Source organism: Balaenoptera physalus (assembly GCF_965194825.1).
Source record: "Balaenoptera physalus genome assembly, chromosome: 1".
Classification (NCBI taxonomy): Eukaryota; Metazoa; Chordata; class Mammalia; order Artiodactyla; family Balaenopteridae; genus Balaenoptera; species Balaenoptera physalus.
The window spans coordinates 167,444,290-167,465,628 of NC_138882.1; the positions used below are offsets into that span (position 1 = coordinate 167,444,290).

The 21,339-nt window shown below is 36.3% G+C and overlaps 1 protein-coding gene and 1 long non-coding RNA gene across 3 annotated transcripts in view; both read right to left on the reverse strand.

The window, feature by feature from the left end:
* Positions 1–21,339, reverse strand: part of AGO3 (argonaute RISC catalytic component 3) — a 137,542-nt gene that overhangs the window by 105,928 nt on the left and 10,275 nt on the right. For both annotated transcript variants that reach the window (XM_082415770.1, XM_082415771.1), the window contains exon 2: positions 884–1,055. In XM_082415770.1, the coding sequence (XP_082271896.1) occupies positions 884–1,055 (172 nt within the window). The remainder of the gene's footprint in view (positions 1–883; positions 1,056–21,339) is intronic.
* LOC309639275 lies at positions 9,676–21,339 on the reverse strand. The gene is made up of 2 exons (XR_014251570.1): positions 11,928–21,339; positions 9,676–11,604 (listed from the first exon to the last, which is right to left on the reverse strand). It is a non-coding gene; the product is annotated as an uncharacterized lncRNA (long non-coding RNA).

Here is a 21,339-nt window from a genome sequence, read left to right on the forward strand (position 1 = left end):
GAAAAGAATATAGTAGTATGAGCGGAGTGTGGGGATGGGGATTGAGAGAATAAGTTGTTTTGACCTGTGTTTGAAGCACTTTATAGATATTCAGGTGTCAAGTCTGAAGCTCAGGAAAGAGGTGGAGGCTACAGCAAGATTAGGAAGTCATGTACTCATAGATGGTAGCTTATTGTAGTACCTGACCAGAACCTCCACCTTAAGCCTGGCTTAGGCTCACTAAACCAAGTTGAACATCATTGTTTTCTAAATGTTTTGTCCATAAGTCTTTCTTTTTTTTTAAACCCTCCTTTGTGGTGTACGCCACATCATAAATTCCTTTTCTGTTCCTGTATCATCTAAACCACATCCATATCCATAGTATTTGGGGGAAGTGAAAGAAGCTTATTGAAAGCAGATTGATAAATCTTTCTATATCATATATACTTGTTCCTATAAAAGAGTAGGGAACAGTTAGGAGTTGAGGATCAGGAGAACAGAAGGCATGAAACCATGACAACCACCATCATCTTAAAGGGAACATCACGAAAGGGGTAAATAAGGTCGAGGTGGGGTGGGGAGAAAAAAGAAAGCACCAATAAATATTACCTAATAGCAAAGGAAAAAATGCTCAGTCTGATTTCAAGAGCACATAAAAATGACTTGCACCTTTTTTATTATCACAGAGAAAACATATGAATTTACGTTATAATGGAAAAATTTCAAGGCTGTTTGTAGATTTTTCCCATCATCACACCTCTGAAGTACAGTCAATTTCAAAGCAAATTACCATCTGTTCTTGGTCAAACTGTTAGACATTATCATTGCTATTTAGATACACAAGATAAACATAATTTCTAAAGCAAAGACAAATACCAAAAGCAAAAGATCTCTGAATTCTTACCTGTTCACTCTCCTAGGACACTTGTCTGGTTTAATATCTACCTCATAGAGGTAGACATCGATCTTTGGAATTTCAACTTGAAAACAGTTAGCCAGCAATTTAATGGGTTTGCCCATGGTGCCATAGCCAGGTCTTCTGGGCACCATGAGTAGGGGCTGGGCCCCAACGGGTCCTGCCAGGAAAGGGGAAAAAAAAGAGAGAAACACTCTTACAGGCTGCATTTAATAATCCTGTCAACCAGAGTAAGTTAGAATTTTAAGTACAGTTGATAATGCTTGAAGCCTAGTGCTGAAAGATGACATCGTTTCTAACACCAATTTCTTTCACCCCACTTTACTTTCCTCATTAAAACAAACATAAAAAGAAACAAAAACTGGGTACCTCTGGAAAATTGTCTTGGAAGGGGTAGAAAGGAGCACACAAACCCAGGTGAGCATAAACAAAGCACAAATTGTATCTAAAAAGTATGCAACCAATAGCAAAGTAAACTTAAAGAAGGGTAAGAGCAAATAAACAAAATAAAAAACAATATGCAATAAAAAGGATCAACAAAGCACAAAATCAATTATTGGAAAAGATAACTAAAATTGATAAATTCCAGTGATTTTTATAACAGAAGAAAAAAAGGCTTAAGTAACCAATATAAACGGAAAAAAAAGTATCAGTATCACTACAGATACAGAAGACATTACAAACATTGTTAATAAATTTGAAAGTTTGATGAAATAGACTAAGTCCTAGAAAGATACAGCTTACTGGTACACAAAAGCATATAAAATTTGAAAAGTTCTCTTTTCAAACAAAATAAAATGTAAAATGGTGCAGCTGTTTTGGAAAACAGTACAGTGGTTCCTCAAAACATTAAAAATAGAATTACCATACGATCCAGTAGATCCATGATCTACTTCTGGGTATAAACCCAAAAGAATTGAAAGCAGGGTATTGAAAAGATAATTATACACCTATGCTCATAGCAGTACTATTCACAATAGACGAAAGGTGGAAGCAACCTAAGTGTCCACTGATGCATGAATGGATAAAGAAAATCTGGTATATACCTATAATGGGACATCAATCAGCCTTAAAAAGGAAGGAAATTCTGACACATGCTACAACAGATGAAACTTGTAGAGGTCATGCTAAGTGAAATAAGCCAGTCACAAAAAGACACTGTATGATTCCACTTATTAATACCTAGAGTAGTCATATTCATAGAGACAAAGCAGAAGGGCGGTTGCCAGGGGCTGGGGGAAAAGGTAGAAAAAGGAATTATGGCTTAATGAGTATAGTTTCAGTTTTGCAAAATGAGAAGAGTTCTGGCGATTGGTTGCACAACAATGTGAATGTACTTAAATACTACTAAATTGTACACTTAAAAATTGCTAAGATAGCAAATTTAATGTTATATATATTTTATCACAGTTAAGAAAAAAACAAACCCTAGGTGATATCTAGCATTAAGTTTTTGAAGCTCAAAATGTTGTAGCTTTGTTAAACAAACTTCAAACAATAAATTCAGTTAGTAAATTAGTAACTATTATCTAAATGAATTTACATTTAAAATATCTGAAAAGTCCTGTAACTATTTGAAAAAATTAAATATTCACACACATGCACACACTATAAAATTCCAGATCCAGATGGCTTCACTAGAGAATTATACCAAACATTTAAGGAAAGAAATAATACTAATCTTAAACAAATTCTTCCAGAGAATAGGAAAAAAGATAATTAACAACTTTTCTTCACTGTGGATTAAAGTGCTACCTGCATCACTTATTTTTAAATTTTGTTTTCATATATTTGTAAGATCTTTTCTGAGGGCATAATCTTTCCTGCTATCCTAAACTGAGATAGGTAATAATGAGTAATTCTAGACTAGGTCATAGTTCTGGCTCTGCCATTTATCTAACCACTTGACCTTTGTTAAATATTAATAGCCCTGAAATTCTATTTCCTGATCTATAAAATGGAAATAATACCTAATCTGCCTCTTTCTTATGAATCCTGTCAGGATAAAATCAGAACATGAACAACAGATAAAATTTATCAAGCTCTTACCAAACCTTGTAATAATTTTTTTTTAATCTATTGAAGTATAGTTGATTTACATTGTTGTGTTTAATTTCTGCTGTACAGCAAAGTGACTCAGTTATACATATATATTCTTTTTCATATTCTTTTCCAATATGGTTTATCACAGGATATTGAATATAGTTCCCTGTGCTATACAGTAGGACCTTGTTGTTTATCCATCCGATATATAATAGTTTACATCTTCTAATCCCAAACTCCCAGTCCTTCCCTCCCCAACCCCGCCTCTCCCTTGGCAAGCACAAATCTGTTCTGTCTGTAGTCTGTTTCTGTTTCATAGATATGTTCATTTGTGTCGTACTTTAGGTTCCACATATAAGTGATATCATATGGTATTTGTCTTTCTCTTTCTGACTTATTTCGCTTAGTATGATAATCTCTAGGTCCATCCATGTTGCTGCAAATGGCATTATTTTATTCTTTTTAATGGCTGAGTAATATTCCATTGTGTACATATACCACATCTTCTTTATCCATTCATCTGTTGATGGACATTTAGGCTGTTTCCATGTCTTGGCTATTGTAAATAGGGCTGCTATGAACATAGGGGTGCATGTAGCTTTTCGAATTACAGTTTTGTCTGGGTATATGCCCAGGAGTGGGATTGCTGGATCATATGGCAACTCTATTTTTAGTTTTTTGAGGAACCTCCATACTGTTTTCCATAGTAGCTGCACCAATTTACATTCCCACCAACAGTGTAGGAGGGTTCCTTTTTCTCCACACACTCTCCAGCATTTATTATTTATAGATTTGATGATGGTCATTCTGACAGTGATACCTCACTGTAGTTTTTTTTTTTTTTTCCTCACTGTAGTTTTGATTTTCATTTTTCCAATAATTAGCGATGTGGAACATCTTTTCATGTTCCTGTTGGCCATCTTTATGTCTTCTTTGGAGAAATGTCTATTTAGGTCTTCTGCCCACTTTTTTTAGTGGGTTGTTTGGTTTTTTTTGGTCATTGAATTGTAGGAGCTGTTTGTATATTTTGGAAATTAAGCCCTTGTTGGTCGCATCACTTGCAAATATTTTTCTCCCAGTCCGTAGGATGCCTTTTCATTTTGTTTATGGTTTCCTTTGCTGTGCAAAACCTTATAAGTTTGATTATAAATCATACCAACGTTTTCTTAGGTCAGTCTCCCAAGGCAATAGAAATAAAAGCAAAAATAAACAAATGGAACCCCAAACTTCATAATGATTTTATAGATGAGGAAAACTGAAATGATTTGCCTAAAATTTCATAGCTAGTAAGTAGCAGAACTGGGATTGGAACCCATTCTGCTGTGCTCTCTATTTTGTTCCATTGATATATTTGTTTATCCTTTTGTCAATAATACACTGCCTCGATTATGATATTTTACAGTAAGTTTTGAAATCAGGTACTGTCAATCAGTTCTCTGACTTTCATCTCCTTTAATATCATGTAGCTGTTCTGGGTATTTTGCCTTTCCGTATAAACTTTACAATCAGTTTGTCAATATCCACAAAATAACTTGCTGGGATTTTGTTTGGAATTGTGCTAAGTATATAAATCAAGTTGAGAAGAGCTGACATCTTTATACTGAGTCTTCCTATCCATGTATAATAAAATATCTCTATTTATTTAGATTTTCTTTGATTTCTTTGATTTTTTTAAATCAGAGTTTTGTAGTTTTCCTCACATAGATCTCGTATGTATTTTGTTAGATTTATACCTAAGTACTTCTTTCTTTTCTTTTTTTGGTGCTAATGTATAAGGCTACAATAATCGCGACAGCGTGGGTTTTCGTCAAAGAAGAGAAAAACACATCAGAGGAATACATAGCCCTAAAATTGAACCACACAGTCAACTGATCTTTGACAAAGGAGCAAAGGCAATTCAATGGAAAAAGGACAGTCTTTTCAAGCAATGGTGCTGATGAACAAGTGGATGGATATCCACATGCTAAAGGGGAAAAAAAAAAAAAAAAAGAATCCAGACACAGACCTAAAACTTTTTTCAAAAATTAACTCAGGGGGGACTTCCCTGGTGGCGCAGTGGTTAAGAATCCGCCTGCCAATGCAGGGGACACGGGTTTGATCCCTGGTCTGGGAAGATCCCACCTGCCTCGGAACAACTAAGCCCATGCGCCACAACTACTGAGCCCGCGTGCCACAACTACTGAAGCCCACGCACCTAGAGCCCATAATCCTCAACAGAAGCCACCGCAATGAGAAGCCCGCGCAAAGAGTAGCCCCTGCTCGCCGCAACTAGAGAAAGCCCATGCGCAGCGAAGAAGACCCAACGAAGCCCAAAAATAAATAAATAAAATAAATTTATAAAAATAAATAAAGGGAAATAGTCTCCCAACTAGTGGTTGTGATACAGAATGTCTGATTTTCAGTAACCTATTCTTAATTATTCCATGCTCTTAAGAAGGCATTTTGTTCCATCTTATCCAGATTTTTTAGTTTTCTTTAGTGGAAGTTCTGAGCCTAATAAAATAATCTGTCTACTCTACATGGAGAAAATTCTATAGCTATTTAACTACCTGCATTTTCATACAAATTGAGTGATCTGAGGACAGAGTTTATGAGTGACTCATATTTCTATCCCTAACACTAAAGAGCACATCATATTAAGTCCCTTGTTCGGATTCCACGATTACAGAGCAACCTTCTGATTATTGTCTGTATACCCATATAGACGGCCGGAGGGAGATAAGTCGCTGACTAGTCAACATGAATCTTCTTTATGCTCTGGAAATAGTATTTTTCTTTGTAAATGATTAAATTGGCATTATGATTTATATATTAGTTTCTTGTGAACTTGGTTAGCATCAATCAGTCCCTCAAGGTGATGATCAGCTCTGGATGCCTGAAAAAAACAAGCATCAGGATCTGCAAAGCTAGGGACCAGACTGTGGAGCACAGTGACCCTCTGTCATACTACCTCATAAATTTGTTTGAGTAATCTGAATCCCTTCCACTATATTTTCAAGTTTCATAGTAGCAAACACACCGTATATATATAAAATGTTATATTCTGTTCCCACTTAACATAGCATCATAAGCATATCTGTATTACTAAGGTCTTCATAATCATAATTTTAATGGTTATGTAATAATACATTAAGTTGATGAACTAAAACTGAACAGGTTCCACTCAAGAATATTTAGCTTGCTTCCAATGTTTCACTATTATAAATAGTGAAACATAAGCAGTTGTAGTGGATATTCACAGGATGGTATGCTAAACACAACCCCACCCTTTTCCTCCACCTACTGGCTATTCTCTTGAAAACTATACACTCTCTCAAGTACTATATGAATACCAGCAATTGATATGTTCTTACGTGAATCTGACACCACAACTGACTGGTCTAGGGATGGACACCAGAACCAAGAGAAAGTAATGAGACTTTTCCCTGGGACTTTTTTTTTTGTTTTAACTTGGGACCTAAACAACAATCAGGTATTTCCTCTTCAGGGACTAAAGCTGTGAGATATAATAGCTGTTAGAGATCAGGTGTTCTGATGTGTAGAAAAAGCCAATCAACAGTGAGAGGAAATGGAAGCTACATGTAGAGAGCTACAAATAGAGAGAAATCAAAATAAGAGATGGAGTAGTCTGATACCATGAGTTACTAGTTCCACCTGCTCCAGATGCAAGCTCAGCTGCAAACCTGTTCTTCCTATTCAACCTGCCTTGGATTCCATAAGCCAATAAACCCCTTTTGCTTAAATTAGTTTCAGTTGGATTTCTGTTATTTGCAACTAAAACTCAACTGATAAAAAGAGTAATTATGTTAATTACTTCAACTGAAGTATGGTCTCAAACCCGAGTTCAAATTCCAGATCTAATGACCAGGGGAAAGTCACAGCCTCTAAGACTCAGTTGCCTATTATTATTATTATTTTCATTTATATGTGGGATCTTTTTTTTTTTTTAACATCTTTATTGGAGTATAACTGCTTTACAATGGTGTGTTAGTTTCTGCTTTATAACAAAGTGAATCAGCTATACGTACACATGTATCCCCATATCTCCTCCCTCTTGCGTCTCCCTCCCACCCTCCCTATCCCACCCCTCTAGGTGGTCACAAAGCACCAAGCTGATCTCCCTGTGCTATGCGGCTGCTTCCCACTAGCTATCTATTTTACATTTGGTAGTGTATTTTTTTCAATGATATTTAGACTGCACAACACAATGATTTGACATACCTGTGCATTGTGAAGATTCTCCCCATCAAGTTAATTAACTCATTCATCACTCCACATATTTACCTTTTTTGGGGGATGAGGGGGGACTTAGAACATTTAAGTTCTACTCTCTCAGCAAATTTCAATTATACAACAGAGTATTATCAACTATAGTCACTATATTATACATTAGATCCTCAGACCTTGTTTATCTTATAGTTCAAAGTTTGTACCCTTGTACCAACCTTTCCGTATTTCCCCCACTCCCTGGCAACCATTTTTCTACTGCTTCTGAGTTTGACTTTTTTTTTTTAGATTCCACATGTAAGTGATACCATGTAGTATTTGTCTTTGTCTTATTATACTTAGCATAGTGTCCTCCAGGCTCATCCATGTTGTCAGAAATAACAGGATTCCCTTCTTTTTTTAAGGTTGAGTAATATTCACTATGTGTATATATGTGTGTGTGTGTGTGTGTGTGTGTGTATACACATATCACATTTTCTTAATTCATTCATCCGCTGATGGATACTTAAGATAGTCTCCATACCTTGGCTATTGTGAATGCTGCAATGAACGTTAGAGTACAGATATCTCTTCAAGATAATGGTTTCGTTTCCTTCAGATATATACCCAGAAGTGGGATTGCTGGAATATACGGTAGCCCTATTCTTTTTTTTTTTTTTTTAATATTGGAGTATAGTTGATTAATAATGTTGTGTTAGCTTCACGTGAACAGTAAAGTGATTCAGTTATACATATACATTTGTCTATTTTTTTCAAATTCTTTCCCCATCTAGGTTATTACAGAATATTGCGCCGAGGTCCCTGTGCTATACAGTAGGTCCTGTTGGTTATCTATTTTAAACACAGCAGTGTGTACATGTCAATCCCAAACTCCCAATCTATCTCTCCCCTCCACCCTTCCCCCCTGGTAAATGAACATATGGTAGCTCTATTTTTAGTTTCTTGAGGAACCTCCATACAGTTTTCCATCGTGGCTGTACCAGTTTATGTTCCCACCAACAGTGTATAAGGCTTCTCTTTTCTCCACACTCACACCAGCATTTATCATTTTGTCTTTTTGATAAAAGTCATCCTAACAGGTATGAGGTTATATCTCACTGTGGTTTTGATTTGCATTTCCATGATGACTGGTGATGTTGAGCACCTTTTATGTACCAGTTGGCCATTTGTATGTCTTCTTTGGAAAAATGTCTATTCAGGTCCTTTGCCCATTTTATATATATATATATATATATATATATATTTTATAATTACTTTTTAAGTCCTTTATCTTTTTGTTGTTGTTGTTATTTTTAATCTATTTATTTATTTTTCGCTGTGTTGTGTCTTCGTTTCTGTGCGAGGGCTTTCTCTAGTTGTGGCAAGCGGGGGCCATTCTTCATCGCGGTGCGCGGGCCTCTCACTATCGCGGCCTTTCTTGTTGCGGAGCACAGGCTCCAGACGCACAGGCTCAGTAGTTGTGGCTCACGGGCCTAGTTGCTCCGCGGCATGTGGGATCTTCCCAGACCAGGGCTCGAACCCGTGTCCCCTGCATTGGCAGGCAGATTCTCAACCACTGCGCCACCAGGGAAGCCCCCATTTTATATTTTTAATAAATTTATCTATCTAGCTATCTATTTATTTATGGCTGCATTGGGTCTTCGTTGTTGGGTCTTCGTTGCTGTGTGGGCTTTCTCTACTTGCGGCGAGCGGGGGCTACTCTTCGTTGTGGTGAGCGGGCTTCTCATTGCAGTGGCTTCTCTTGTTGCAGAGCTCAGGCTCTAGGCGAGTGGGCTTTAGTAGTTGTGGCACGTGGGCTCAGTAGTTGTGGTTCGTGGGCTCTAGAGTGCAGGCTCAGTAGTTGTGGTGCACAGGCTTAGCTGCTCCGCCTTTTGCCCATTTTTTAATTGAGTTGGTTTTTTTGCTACTGAGTTGTAAGAGTTTCTTGTATATTTTGGATAGCAACCCTTTATCAGGTATGTGGTTTGCAAATATTTTCTCCCATTCTATAAGTTTCCTTTTAATTTTGTCAATGGTTTCCTTTGCTGAGCAGAAGCTTTTTAGTTTGATGCAGTCTCACCTGTTTATTTTTGCTTTTGTTGCCTTTGCTTTTGGTATTAAATTTAAAAAAGCATTGCCAAGACCAATGTCAAGGAGCTCACGTGCTATGTTTTCTTCTAGGAGTTTTATGGTTTCAGGTCTTCTGTTAAAGCCTTTGATCCATTTTAATTTTTATATATGGCATAAGTTGGGGTCTAGTTCCATTCTTTTGCATATGGCTATCCAGTTTGCCCAACACCATTTACTGAAGAGACTATCCTTTCCCCACTGTATAGTCTTTGCTCCTTTGTCAAAAACTAACTGACCATACATGCATGGGTTTATTTCTGGGCTCACATTGATCTATGTGCCTATTTTTATGCCAATACCACATTGTTTTGACATAACTTTATAATATAGTTTGAAATCAGGAAGTTTTCTTTGTTCATCTTTGTTCATCTTTCTCAAGACTGCTTTAGCTATAGGGGGTCTTTTGTGGTTCCACATAAATTTTAGGATTGTTTTTTCTATTTCTGTAGAAAATGCCACTGCAATTTTTTTCTTTTTTTTTTTGCCATTGCAATTTTGATAGGGACTGCACTGAATCTGTAGATCACTTCGGGTAGTGTGGACATTTAAACAATATTAATTCTTCCAATCCATGTGCACAGGATATCTTTCCATATAGTGTGTCTTCTTTGATTTCTTTCATCAATGTCTTATAGTTTTCAATGTGTAGATCTTTGACTTTCTTGGTTAAATTTATTCATAAGCATTTTATTTTTTTTGATGCTACCGTAAATGGGACTTTTAAAAAATTTATCTTTTTGATATTTAGTTTTTAGTGTATAGAAATGCAGTAGATTTTGGCTTTTTTGTTATAAATTTATTTATTTATTTATTTATTTGGCTGCATCGGGTCTTAGTTGCAGCACGTGGGATCTTCGTTGAGGCATGTGGGATCTTTTGTTATGTTGCGTGGGCTTCTCTAGTTGTGGCATGCAGGCTCCAGAGCATGTGGACTCAGTAGTTGCAGCACGTGGGCTCTCTAGTTGTGGCGCGTGGGTGTTAGAGCACACGGACTCAGTAGTTGTGGTGCGCAGGCTCAGGTGCCCCACGGTATGTGGGATCTTAGTTCCCCGACCAGGGATCAAACCTGCGTCCCCTGCACTGGAAGGCGGATTCTTAACCACTGGACCACCAGGGAAGTCCCGAAATGCAATAGATTTTGTATATTGATTTTGTATCCCACAACTCTACTAAATTCATTTATTACTTCTAACAGTTTTTCATGCAGTCTTTAGGGTTTTCTATATATAATAGCATGTCATCTGCAAATAGAGACAATTTTACTCCTTCCATTCCAATTCAGATGCTTTTTCTTTCTTTTTCTTGCCTAACTGTTCTGGCTAGGACTTCCAGCACTATTTGAATAAAAGTGTTGAGAGGAGGTTTCTTGTCTTGCTCCTGATCTCAGAGGAAAAGCTTTCAGCTTTTCACCACTGAGTATGATACTATCTGTGGGCTTTGTCATATATGGCCTGTCTTATGTTGAGGTACATTCAGTTACCTTATTTTAAAAATGAGATAAAATGACCTATACATTCTAGATGTGCCTGGCACAGAAGCCATTAAAAAAAGTAGTAGCTCTTCAATAAATATTAATACAAATAAACAGCTACAACATTTCACACAACTATGCTAAGTGAATTTCTCTGCATCAAGCACCTACTGTTTTACTTGGGGGAGCCAGAGAGGGAAAGTGGCATATAGAATTTTTTCCTTCAGATAAATTTCAAAAATAGACCTACCACGTCAAAGGATAGGAACAGAAACATGTTTCTGACTCTTGGTATTTACTACCAAACTGGCATATGAATGCATTACTATCACCAGATTTCTCTCCTATGCCCTCTCTAGCATTAGGCATTACAATTTTTAAAAACCTTTTATGTATTCAAAAAAATAACTTTCTGCTGTTTTATTTACATGTGATGACTATCAAGATTGGCTTAATAATAATAATGTTTTATTTTTCTATAACCCCCATTCTCTTCTGAAATTCACTGCCCCCATAGACAATTTTTTAAAAATCAAAAACATAAAAAGTCATTTATCTATTCTATTTATTGAACCATTATTATGTTCGAGGTTTTATAGATACATGGATTAATTAATAAGTCAGTTACTTTGCTTAAGTAGTTCACAATATACTCGGGGATATCCCAAAATTACAACAACAACAGCTAACATGTATTGAGTATTATATATCTGATATACATTTGGTGATTTCTTACAACATAACTTTTGAGGCAGGTACTATATTATACTGAGGAAACTGAAGCACAAGGAGATTAAAAAACATGTTCACAGAAAGTGGCAAAGCTAGGATTTGCAAATAGGCAGTCTGATTTCAGAGCCTGGGCTTTTTTTTAAAATTTTTATTTATTATTTATTTATTATGTTTATTTTTGGCTGTGTTGGGTCTTCGTTTCTGTGTGAGGGCTTTCTCCAGTTGCGGCGAGTGGGGGCCACTCTTCATCGCAGTGCGCGGGCCTCTCACTATCGCGGCCTCTCTTGTTGCGGAGCAGAGGCTCCAGACGACGCTCAGGCTCAGTAGTTGTGGCCCACGGGCCCAGTTGCTCCGCGGCATGTGGGATCTTCCCAGACCAGGGCTCGAACCCATGTCCCCTGCATTGGCAGGCAGATTCTCAACCACTGCGCCACCAGGGAAGCCCAGAGCCTGGGCTTTTAATCAGTACACTATACTACTACAAACTAACATGTGCTGAAAGTCTATCATTCATTAAGTCATCCATTCATTGACTCGTAAATGTGTTCAACAAATATTTACTGTATCCTAAGTGCCAAACATTGTTCAAGTGAATAATAATTTTAATAATAACAATAAGGACCTGGTCCTCATGAAGGTTTTATAGGGGTGTGGGGCAGATTATATTGTATTTCTTTTTTGCCAATTAGGTAGAAATAACTGCTATAAAACAATAAGATAGGTTAGGGCTTCCCTGGTGGCACAGTGGTTAAGAATCCACCTGCCAATGCAGGGGACACGGGTTCGAGCCCTGCTCTGGGAAGATCCCACATGCCGCAGAGCAACTAAGCCTGTGCGCCACAACTACTGAGCCTGCGCTCTAGAGCCCACGAGCCACAACTACTGAGCCCGCGTGCCATAACTACTGAAGCCCGCACACCTAGAGCCCGTGCTCTGCAACAAGAGAAGCCACCCAATGAGAAGCACGGGCACCGCAATGAAGAGTAGCCCCCGCTCGCCGTTTAGCCCACGCACAGCAACAAAGACCCAATGCAGCCAAAAATAAAAATAAATAAATTTATTAAAAAAAAATAATAAGATAGGTTACGGGGATAGAAAATGTGTGTGTGGGGTGGGGGGAGGAGGTAGTTAGCCATATTAGATAGGTTTGTCAAAGAAGACCTCTTTGAAAAGGTGACAAGTAGGCAGAAAACAGAAGTGAAAGAAAAAGTCATGTAGACAGCTGAAAGAGCATTCCAGGCAAGGAAAAATCAAGTATAAAGGAAAAAGCAGAAGTTTGCTTGGTGTTTGATGAATAGCAAGGAGACCACTGTGCCTGGAGCAGAGAGAACGGTAGGAGATGAGGTCAGAAAGATACTGGGAGATCAGATCTTATAGGATTTGCAAGCCATGATGAGGTCTTTGGATTTTATTCTGAGACATGAGAAACCAACAAAGGGTTCTGAATCAAGAAGCATTATGATCTGACTTAAACTTTTTAAAAACAATCACTCTAGCTGCTGTATGAAAAATTATATGTAAAAGTACAAGCAGGGAGACCAGTTAGTAGGCCAGTCGACTTTCCAGGCAAAAGATAATGTTGGCTAGGGCAGGGGTGGTAGCAGCTATGGGAATGAGGTCAATGTGGAAAATATTTACACGGTAGACCTAATGGGAACTGCTAATGGATTAGGTGTGGGGTATGAGAGAAAAGAGCTCTCAAAGCTTTTCGGTCTAAGCAACTAAAAGAATTGGAAATGCACTTACTGAGACAGGAAAGACTCAGGAATAATAGAAAGCTTTGAGAAGAAATCAAGAGGATTCTTAGGACATGTTAACGTTAAGGTTTCTGTACAAGTAGGCATCTAGTAGGCAGTTAGATGGGTGTGGAGTTCAAGGGAGAGGTCCAGGCTGGAGATGTAGCTATGAGTGTCCTTGGCATATTAGTGATATTTGAAACCACTGGACCAGAGGAGATCACCCAGACTGTGGCAGGATACAGAATACTACTAATAAGCTCTGGGAAACTCCCAATGTTTAGAAATTGGGGAGATGAAGATGAAACAGCAAAGGAAGCAGAAAAGTGATAGCCAATAAGGTTGGAGGAGGACCTGGAGAATGCGGTAGCCAGGAAGCCAAGTGGAAAAGGAATGTCCAGAAGGAAGCAAAGTAATCAAATGAAGTTGAAGAGACAAATAAAATTAAGATTTGGGAACTGACTACTGGGTTTAACAAATTCTTTGTTGACTTTGATAAAAGCAATTTCAGTGAAGTTCTAGGGACAAAAACCTGACTGCAGTTAAGTTCAAAAAGAATACCCTGAGGGGACTTCCCTGGTGGTCCTGTGGTTAAGACTCCACACTTCCACTGCACGGGATGGGGGTTCGATCCCTGGTTGGACGGGGAACTAAGATCCCACATGCCTTGAATCTGATCAAGCTTTTTGGTCCTAGCAGTTTACAGTAAATTTAGAGAAACACGTTAAATTACACCATGAAGATGGAACCAGCAAAATCCAGACTGTGAGAAAGTCTAAAAGGACAAACAATCCATAAACTGTAGGGGGAAAGAGGATAGAAAACTTACAAATTAAGAGGCACTTAAAAGACATATCAATCATTCACAATGTGGGAAACTTATCTGGATCCTGACTCAAAAATGAAATAAATTTTAAAAAGGCAAATTGTTCAAAAAAAAAAAAAAGAATAATATCTGAGACAAGTTGAAATTTGAATACTGACTTAATATTTGATATAAAGGGTTATACTATTATTTTATGCTGTGATAATGGTACTGTGGCTTATTTAAAGAGTCCATAACTCTCTCTCTTTGTTTTTTTTTGGCTTCACCTTGCAAGGTTCCCCAACCAGGGACTGAACCTGCTCCCCCTGCAGTGAAGGCATGGAGTCTTAACCACTGGACCACCAGGGAAGTCCCCCATATCTCTTATAGATGTACTTAGTAGATATTTATAAATAAAATATTATTATGTCTAGAATATGCTTCAGAAAATACAGGGGAGGGGAAAGTAGAACGGACATGACTGGACATGGGCGATGGGTACATACATGGGAGTTTATTATACAGTTCTGCATATACATCTTCAATTTTCTATAATAAAATGTCTTAAAAATTAGGAACAGAGGAATTGTCATTTCCTTTGCATACTGAATCTCTTTACTATACCATTATACAGATAAGGAAACTATGATTCAGGAAGATTAAAAGCACTGCCCAAAGTCACAATTAATTTTTTTTAATAGACTTTATTTTTTAGAGCAGTTGTGGGTTCACAGCAAAACTGAGCAGAAGGTAGAGACTGCCCATATGCCTCCTGCCCCCACATAGGCACAGCCTCCCCGACTATCAACATCCCCACACCAGAGTGGTACATTTGTTACAATCAATGAACCTACAATGACACATCATTACCATGTTAATTTGAGAGCCAGGATTTGTTTCCAAAACCCATGCTTTCTACACTATATTACACTGACGATTTTTTTCTCCATTATTGTTATTTTCCCTGATGCTTTTTATACAAACTGGTAAAAACCAAAATTCTGTTTCATGAATAAGCAATGTAACAGAACTCTACTGTAATTGACTATAAAATCATCAAATTTAAGTATATAAAATATTTTAATGTAAATTATTGGAAGAAATAATTCTGTCAATACAACAAATTATACTTCCAGAGAGGCATATTTTAGTTATTTAACAAATACATATATTGCTCACTAGAGTTGAAAATATAATTACACAGAAATAAAAAGCACTATCTGGAATTTCTACCTCAAACTTTTCTTTTAGTAGCTATAGCAAGTACTGGCTAATAACAACTAACCATGTTAAACTTCAAACAAAAAACCATACATTTTCAAAGCATATGTGTGTGTTGTTCACTGACCTAACAATCTAACATGTACTAGTGAGTCCAAAGCTAAATTACAGTCTATAGTAAATGTGACTGATGAAAATAAGCAATGAATAAATAAGAATCAACTATAGCATTACTATAGCCTATTACCAAATTATGGATTTTCACTGGGAACTTTTGCTTTGATATTCATGGGATACCTCATTTCAACCATTCTACTTTTAGGAATTTATCCTAAAGCAATCACTGGATCACTATACAAAGATGTATATATTAGGATAATTACCTAAGTTTTAGTTATAATTTTATAAAAAACTGGAAAAAAATCTAATCCACCATCAATGACACTAATTAATAATATAAAATTAAATGCGGGAATTCCCTGGCAGTCCAGTGGTTAGAACTTCGTGCTTTCACTGCCAAGGGCCCGGGTTCAATCCCTGCTCTGGGAACTAAGATCCCACAAGCCACGCAGTGCAGCCAAAAAAAAAAAAAAAAAAATTAAATGCTATGTACTCAGTAAAAATTATTATATTGCTATATTGCTATATAGATATAAGTAATGATAAGGAAAGCTATCCATGATACAATACTGAGTAGAAAAAGCAGGCTAAAAACAATATGATGACAGATGGATGGACGTTTGAGAAGATATACAAGAAAAAATTAGCAATGGTTTTATTTGGAGAATGGGATCATATTATTGTCATTTCTGTTTTAGACTTTCCTATACTGTTCGCTTTTTTAAAAATAATAAACATGCATTTTTACAACCAGGAAAAAATTTTTATTTTTGTTTTGAAAAAATAAATATACTGTGTTGACCTCAAAATTTGACATAATTAAATGCCTCTGTTTACTAGCTAAGTCCACAAGGCTAACTAGTAAACATCAGCATGAGATTTCAGTAACTTCTTATCTACTAAGTCTACCTATTCATTCAATGAACCTGTACAAACACAATGCACTTATATCAGATTACATTTATTATATTCACTGTAGCTAAATAATCACTCTAGAACATTCAGACTGTTGGGGGTTAAATTTCTCAGATGCACAGTGGGGAACCATTATTTCAAAGCCATTTTTCCCCCTGGAAAACAAGTCGCCCACGCACTATGGAAATGCCTTGAGATTTATTTTATAATTAAAGTTTGGGTAGCTTTTGAAAAACTTTGATCACAAAAATTTAGAAAAATTTTGAGTAATTTTAGAGAATGCCACTTTTATGTTAAATACACAGATAGAGAGCAAGTCCTAATTTAGAAGCTATAAGTTTCTTCAAACAAACAAAAAAAATGACTTCACTGCTAAGATATAAGCCTATTTTGCAATCTATTCTTCAACCTTTTTTAAAATTCAGAGATATATTAATGAACTTCTGTTGTCAGATTTAGAAATCAGTTAAAATATCAAATATTGGTAATGACTCAAAAATTGTATTATGTAAGCCTACAACCGAGAACACTTTCTTGCAAAAATGAAGAATATAAAAATATCCCATGACTATATCCTACAGATATCTTCTGATTTCTCAAGAACCTGATAATTTAGAAACAACGGAGGAATAACTGGCTGATTTAAAACAAAGAATTCTTCCAGATTATTTCATTAAACTAACATTCCAGACTAATGTACATAATTTTTTATTGCAACCAAACCACAGAGAGCCCACATTTAAGATATAAGAGAAAGCATCAGTGTGTAACAAGATTTTGCTAAATCTCAGTAGTCTTTTTTTTTTTTTTAAAGCAATGGGTAGCCAAAGAAGATCATTAATATTAAAAACACAGATAATGGCAGAAAACTATAGAAACTCCAAATACAGAAAGGCTGTTCATGTATCCTAACAGCATAACCACTATGGTTGAAAAACCACACAATATTCTTTCTCACATCTGTTTTGTTAATGAGCCAAGAATGAGGGTCTATTGAGTATCCTAGACAACTGAATTAGAAGCAGGAATGTCTGGTGAATGCTGTTCATCACAACAAACCGAGACTAAACAGGTTTGGAAAGAATACTATTCTTAAATAAATTATCTTTTTAGCTTTACCTTCCTGAAAACAGATCACTTGCCTTTTCCTCCCATCCATTAAAACAAAACAAAACAAAACCACACGTAAATTACTTAAGATACTAGTTTTAAGTACTATAAGAGGAAAAAAATTTTTTAGATTAACGAAATATAATATTTAATTCATCTTTCACTTAGACCCTCAATTATTTTAAGACTATGGAAACCAGTGTGAAAAAAGATGGTTGTGATATAAAGCAATGTAGTATTCAATTAGAATCTAACAGTTTATGACAATTCGGCAAGAATTCTATCCCGAGCCAGGGTTTTTCCATATACAACATAGAACTTTTCCTGGAAATGTCCCCTTTACAGGGCCTCTGGCCTCTTTGCATACTTTCAGACCAGGCCTACAGAACCAAACAAATGCAATGTTCCCACTGGAGAATATAAATTAATTCTAAATTATCAACCTATTACATAAAATTCTCTGAAAGAGCTAAGGTAGCACTTAGAAACTGTTTCATTCATTTTAACCACTTTCCTAAATTACTTAATTAAAAAAAATTTTTTTAATTAATACATTTATTAGCTTGGAAATTGGTTTAAAACTTTAAAGAGTGGTTATATCAGGGTGATGAAATCAAGGATAATTTTTTAAAGTCTTCATCATGTTAATCGAATTACGTTTAAGGGTTTCATAGATGTTCTTTTTCCCGCTTTACTTTCAAGTCTTTGTTTAGAAGAAAAAAGTTGTTTCTTGCCTCCTTTACAGTTTTCCCTCAGGGCTTTCCATCACTGTCAGAGAAATTAAATTCTAAAACAAAAATCAAAATAATCTTGCACATTTTTATAAGTCCCAATGCCAGTCAAGAGCAGTAAATACTAGAAAAAAAGTTATAATGGCCACTCCAGAGCAACACTAGCTAAAAGTGACAACAAAGTAGAAAAACCTTTTCCATGTTTACAATTCATGCCCTCTAGGCAGAACAGCATTTTATCTTCTTCAAGACAAAAATCTACAAGTGAGAAAATCTATATAACAATAAAAACATTTCCCAAGGGATTAAAGACATACTAAACTGAAAACCTAATGGCATTACATATTTTAGTACTTTGAATCCACAACTTTTATCCACCTCATTCAAATTTAGCTTCCACACATCCTTTGGAAGTTGTTCTCAAATGACTTTTCTTGATTTTTATTATTAAAGAAACGCAGAGTCCTAAAACAACTACATTCAAACAGGAATTCAAGAATATAACTAAGAAACATTGTCTATTCACTTTTGCAAGACTGTATAAGACATCTACCAAACATGTCAAATCACTTTGCATTATTATTAATTTAAGGTAATAGAAAATGTTTTTCTTCCATTGGTAGGTAAGTACAATTCCTTCTGCCCTTAACAGTAGTCTGACTTTACCTAAAAATACAGACTAGAATAGTACAGTCCTAAAAAATAGCTACTCAGGAGAACTGATATCTTAATGAACATTTCTGCTTCTTTTATTCCCACTTTATTTGGAATGAAAATATAACATATATACTCTTAGTCCAGCTGTAATTAAAGCATAAAAAAATAGGGTTTCATCAGAAGTTCCCCTAACTAAGGAGTCATAGGCACACATGCTAAACTACTGATTATTATTATTTAAAAACCAATTGTGCCTGTCAGCTTTTCGGTTAAATCAGTGTTCACACAGTACTAATTCACTACATTGTACAGGACATCCTTAAAAAATCACTTAAAATATTACCTGCAAAAGGGAAGAATAGACAAATATTAACTTTTAGTGAAGAACGATTTGCCAAGAAACAATTATGTAGAATTTGTATCTCTAGTCCTCTAAAGTAAATAAATTTAAGTTTTCTATGTATCCACCTAACAATTAGAATTTAAAATATTTTGCCATAAGATGATTCCTGAGAATCTCCACACAAAAGAAAAACTTAGAACAAAATTGGAGAGCCAACATCCAACACTGACTCAATAGACTATCAGAGAAAATATGCATCTAAAATTTTTTAAACCAAAATATGTATCTGTCAAATTCTTGATTTTAGACTTAGTTGCACATTTTTCCCAACTATGCTTTCGATTTCACTTGCAGCATAACAATTACACATCTCAGGAAGAATGAAAATTTTGTTTTTGATTATGACAATCTTAAGCCAAATTATACTTTACCTTCATCATTAAATTACAGTCAATCATGTATAAACTGAACTGAAGAATAAACTTTGCGTTTCACTATGTCCAAGCATATGGCTGACAAATCTAACTATACCTCCGCAGATGTGAGGACAGTTAAATAGGTATATATTTGAGCAACGGCCCATGCAAAAAGAACTAAAACTTATCTATAGCTCAAGAATTCTTAGGAGCGTTTACTGAATCGTACTCGGCGAGTTGGACCCCTTGGCTAGGCAGTTTGACTTCAGAAGTATTTTCTAAGATGTTGTCCATATATTTGGGAATAATTTCACATGAAAAATCCAAAAAAGAAAAGAACCTTAAAAAATTTTGGAAATATCTTTATAATTTTAGGATAAGTAGTAAAGTGTTTAACTTTCATGTTTGTTTTCCAGGCTCAACAACAGAACAGTTATGTAAAAATCACGTATAGCTCCCAAATCATCACATTCCCTAAACAGTGTATTAGAAAACTGGAAAACAAAGGCAAGACAGTTTCGGAAACCTATAAATCAATGATAAACAAACGAGAGTCTAAAGCTCTTCACAATCTAGACAAACCTTTCCCTTTTTAAGGAGACGTGAAAAAAAAAAAGGAGCATGCAAAAGAGACACGGTAAAAACTGATTAGAGAAAATTCCATATAATAAAACTTGTAATAAACCCTTCTCCCCAGCCCACCTCTACAATTCCTAAGGGCTTTTTGCATCTACTTGACAATTATACTCCTTAACGTAGTCAACAAAATCTTTAATATCATTATGTCACTGGTTTCTTTCATATAAGTTTTTCTTATCTCATATTCAGGTGCCTCCCAAATTGGCAAAATGAGATGTGAATTTCAGAGACTTGTGGTACTATTAGTAAGAAGACACCCGCCGCTTAATATTTTCATAATTAATTTATAAAACTGTGACTGGCTGGATGAAGCATACTTCCAAATTTAACATACCAAATATGATCATTTGGAAAGCAAATCGTTATGTAACACCTACTTTATGTCCTTCAATTAATTACAGACCGTAAAAAGTGCTTTTTCTTTTTTTAAGATAAGTACTGCCCATGATGCAATTTTTTCTCAAGACTGTCATTTTTTTCCCAAGAAGAGAAGCAGTTTTCTTAAATTCCAAATTTCCAAGAATATGACAGCCGATTCTCTAGGGAATATAGAATGAAAAAATATATATATAGTCAGCAATTTTAAGATCTACCTCCTCACATAAGCAGCGATCCAGGCTGATATGACATTTCCAAGATCCTCAGGAACTATTATATGTACCATGCTGCCACAAACATAGATGAGAACTCGGGGATGGAAGAAATTCCATCTTGCATTTGACGTTGCACTAATACTAATACGTTTCAAACTTAATTCTCATCTGTTATCTTAATGTATCTTCACAACTACCTAAGGGAGAGACATAAGGGAGAAGGCTGGCCACCCAGTGCCTCTACGGGACACACTACCGGATTAAAGAACACACACCCCGTTGTATCTTCAACTGGAGTAACAAAAAAGATGGCAAACCCTTCTAGACTCCGGGGAAAAAAGAGTAATATCGCCTAGGGAACCCCAAACTTCAATCCTTTGAGCAGTGTCTCCTCCCCGCAGTGTCATCGCCTACTCCGTGGCTCCAGGGAACTGCGGCGGGGCTGCGGGGAGGAGGAGGAAGGGCCGGGCGGGGGGCCGATGGGGGACGGCGCTCACCTCGCGCACCTGGGCCGGGGCGCAGGGAGCAACGATGCTCTGCGGTTACCCCCAACGGAAGGACCAGCAGCTCTGACTC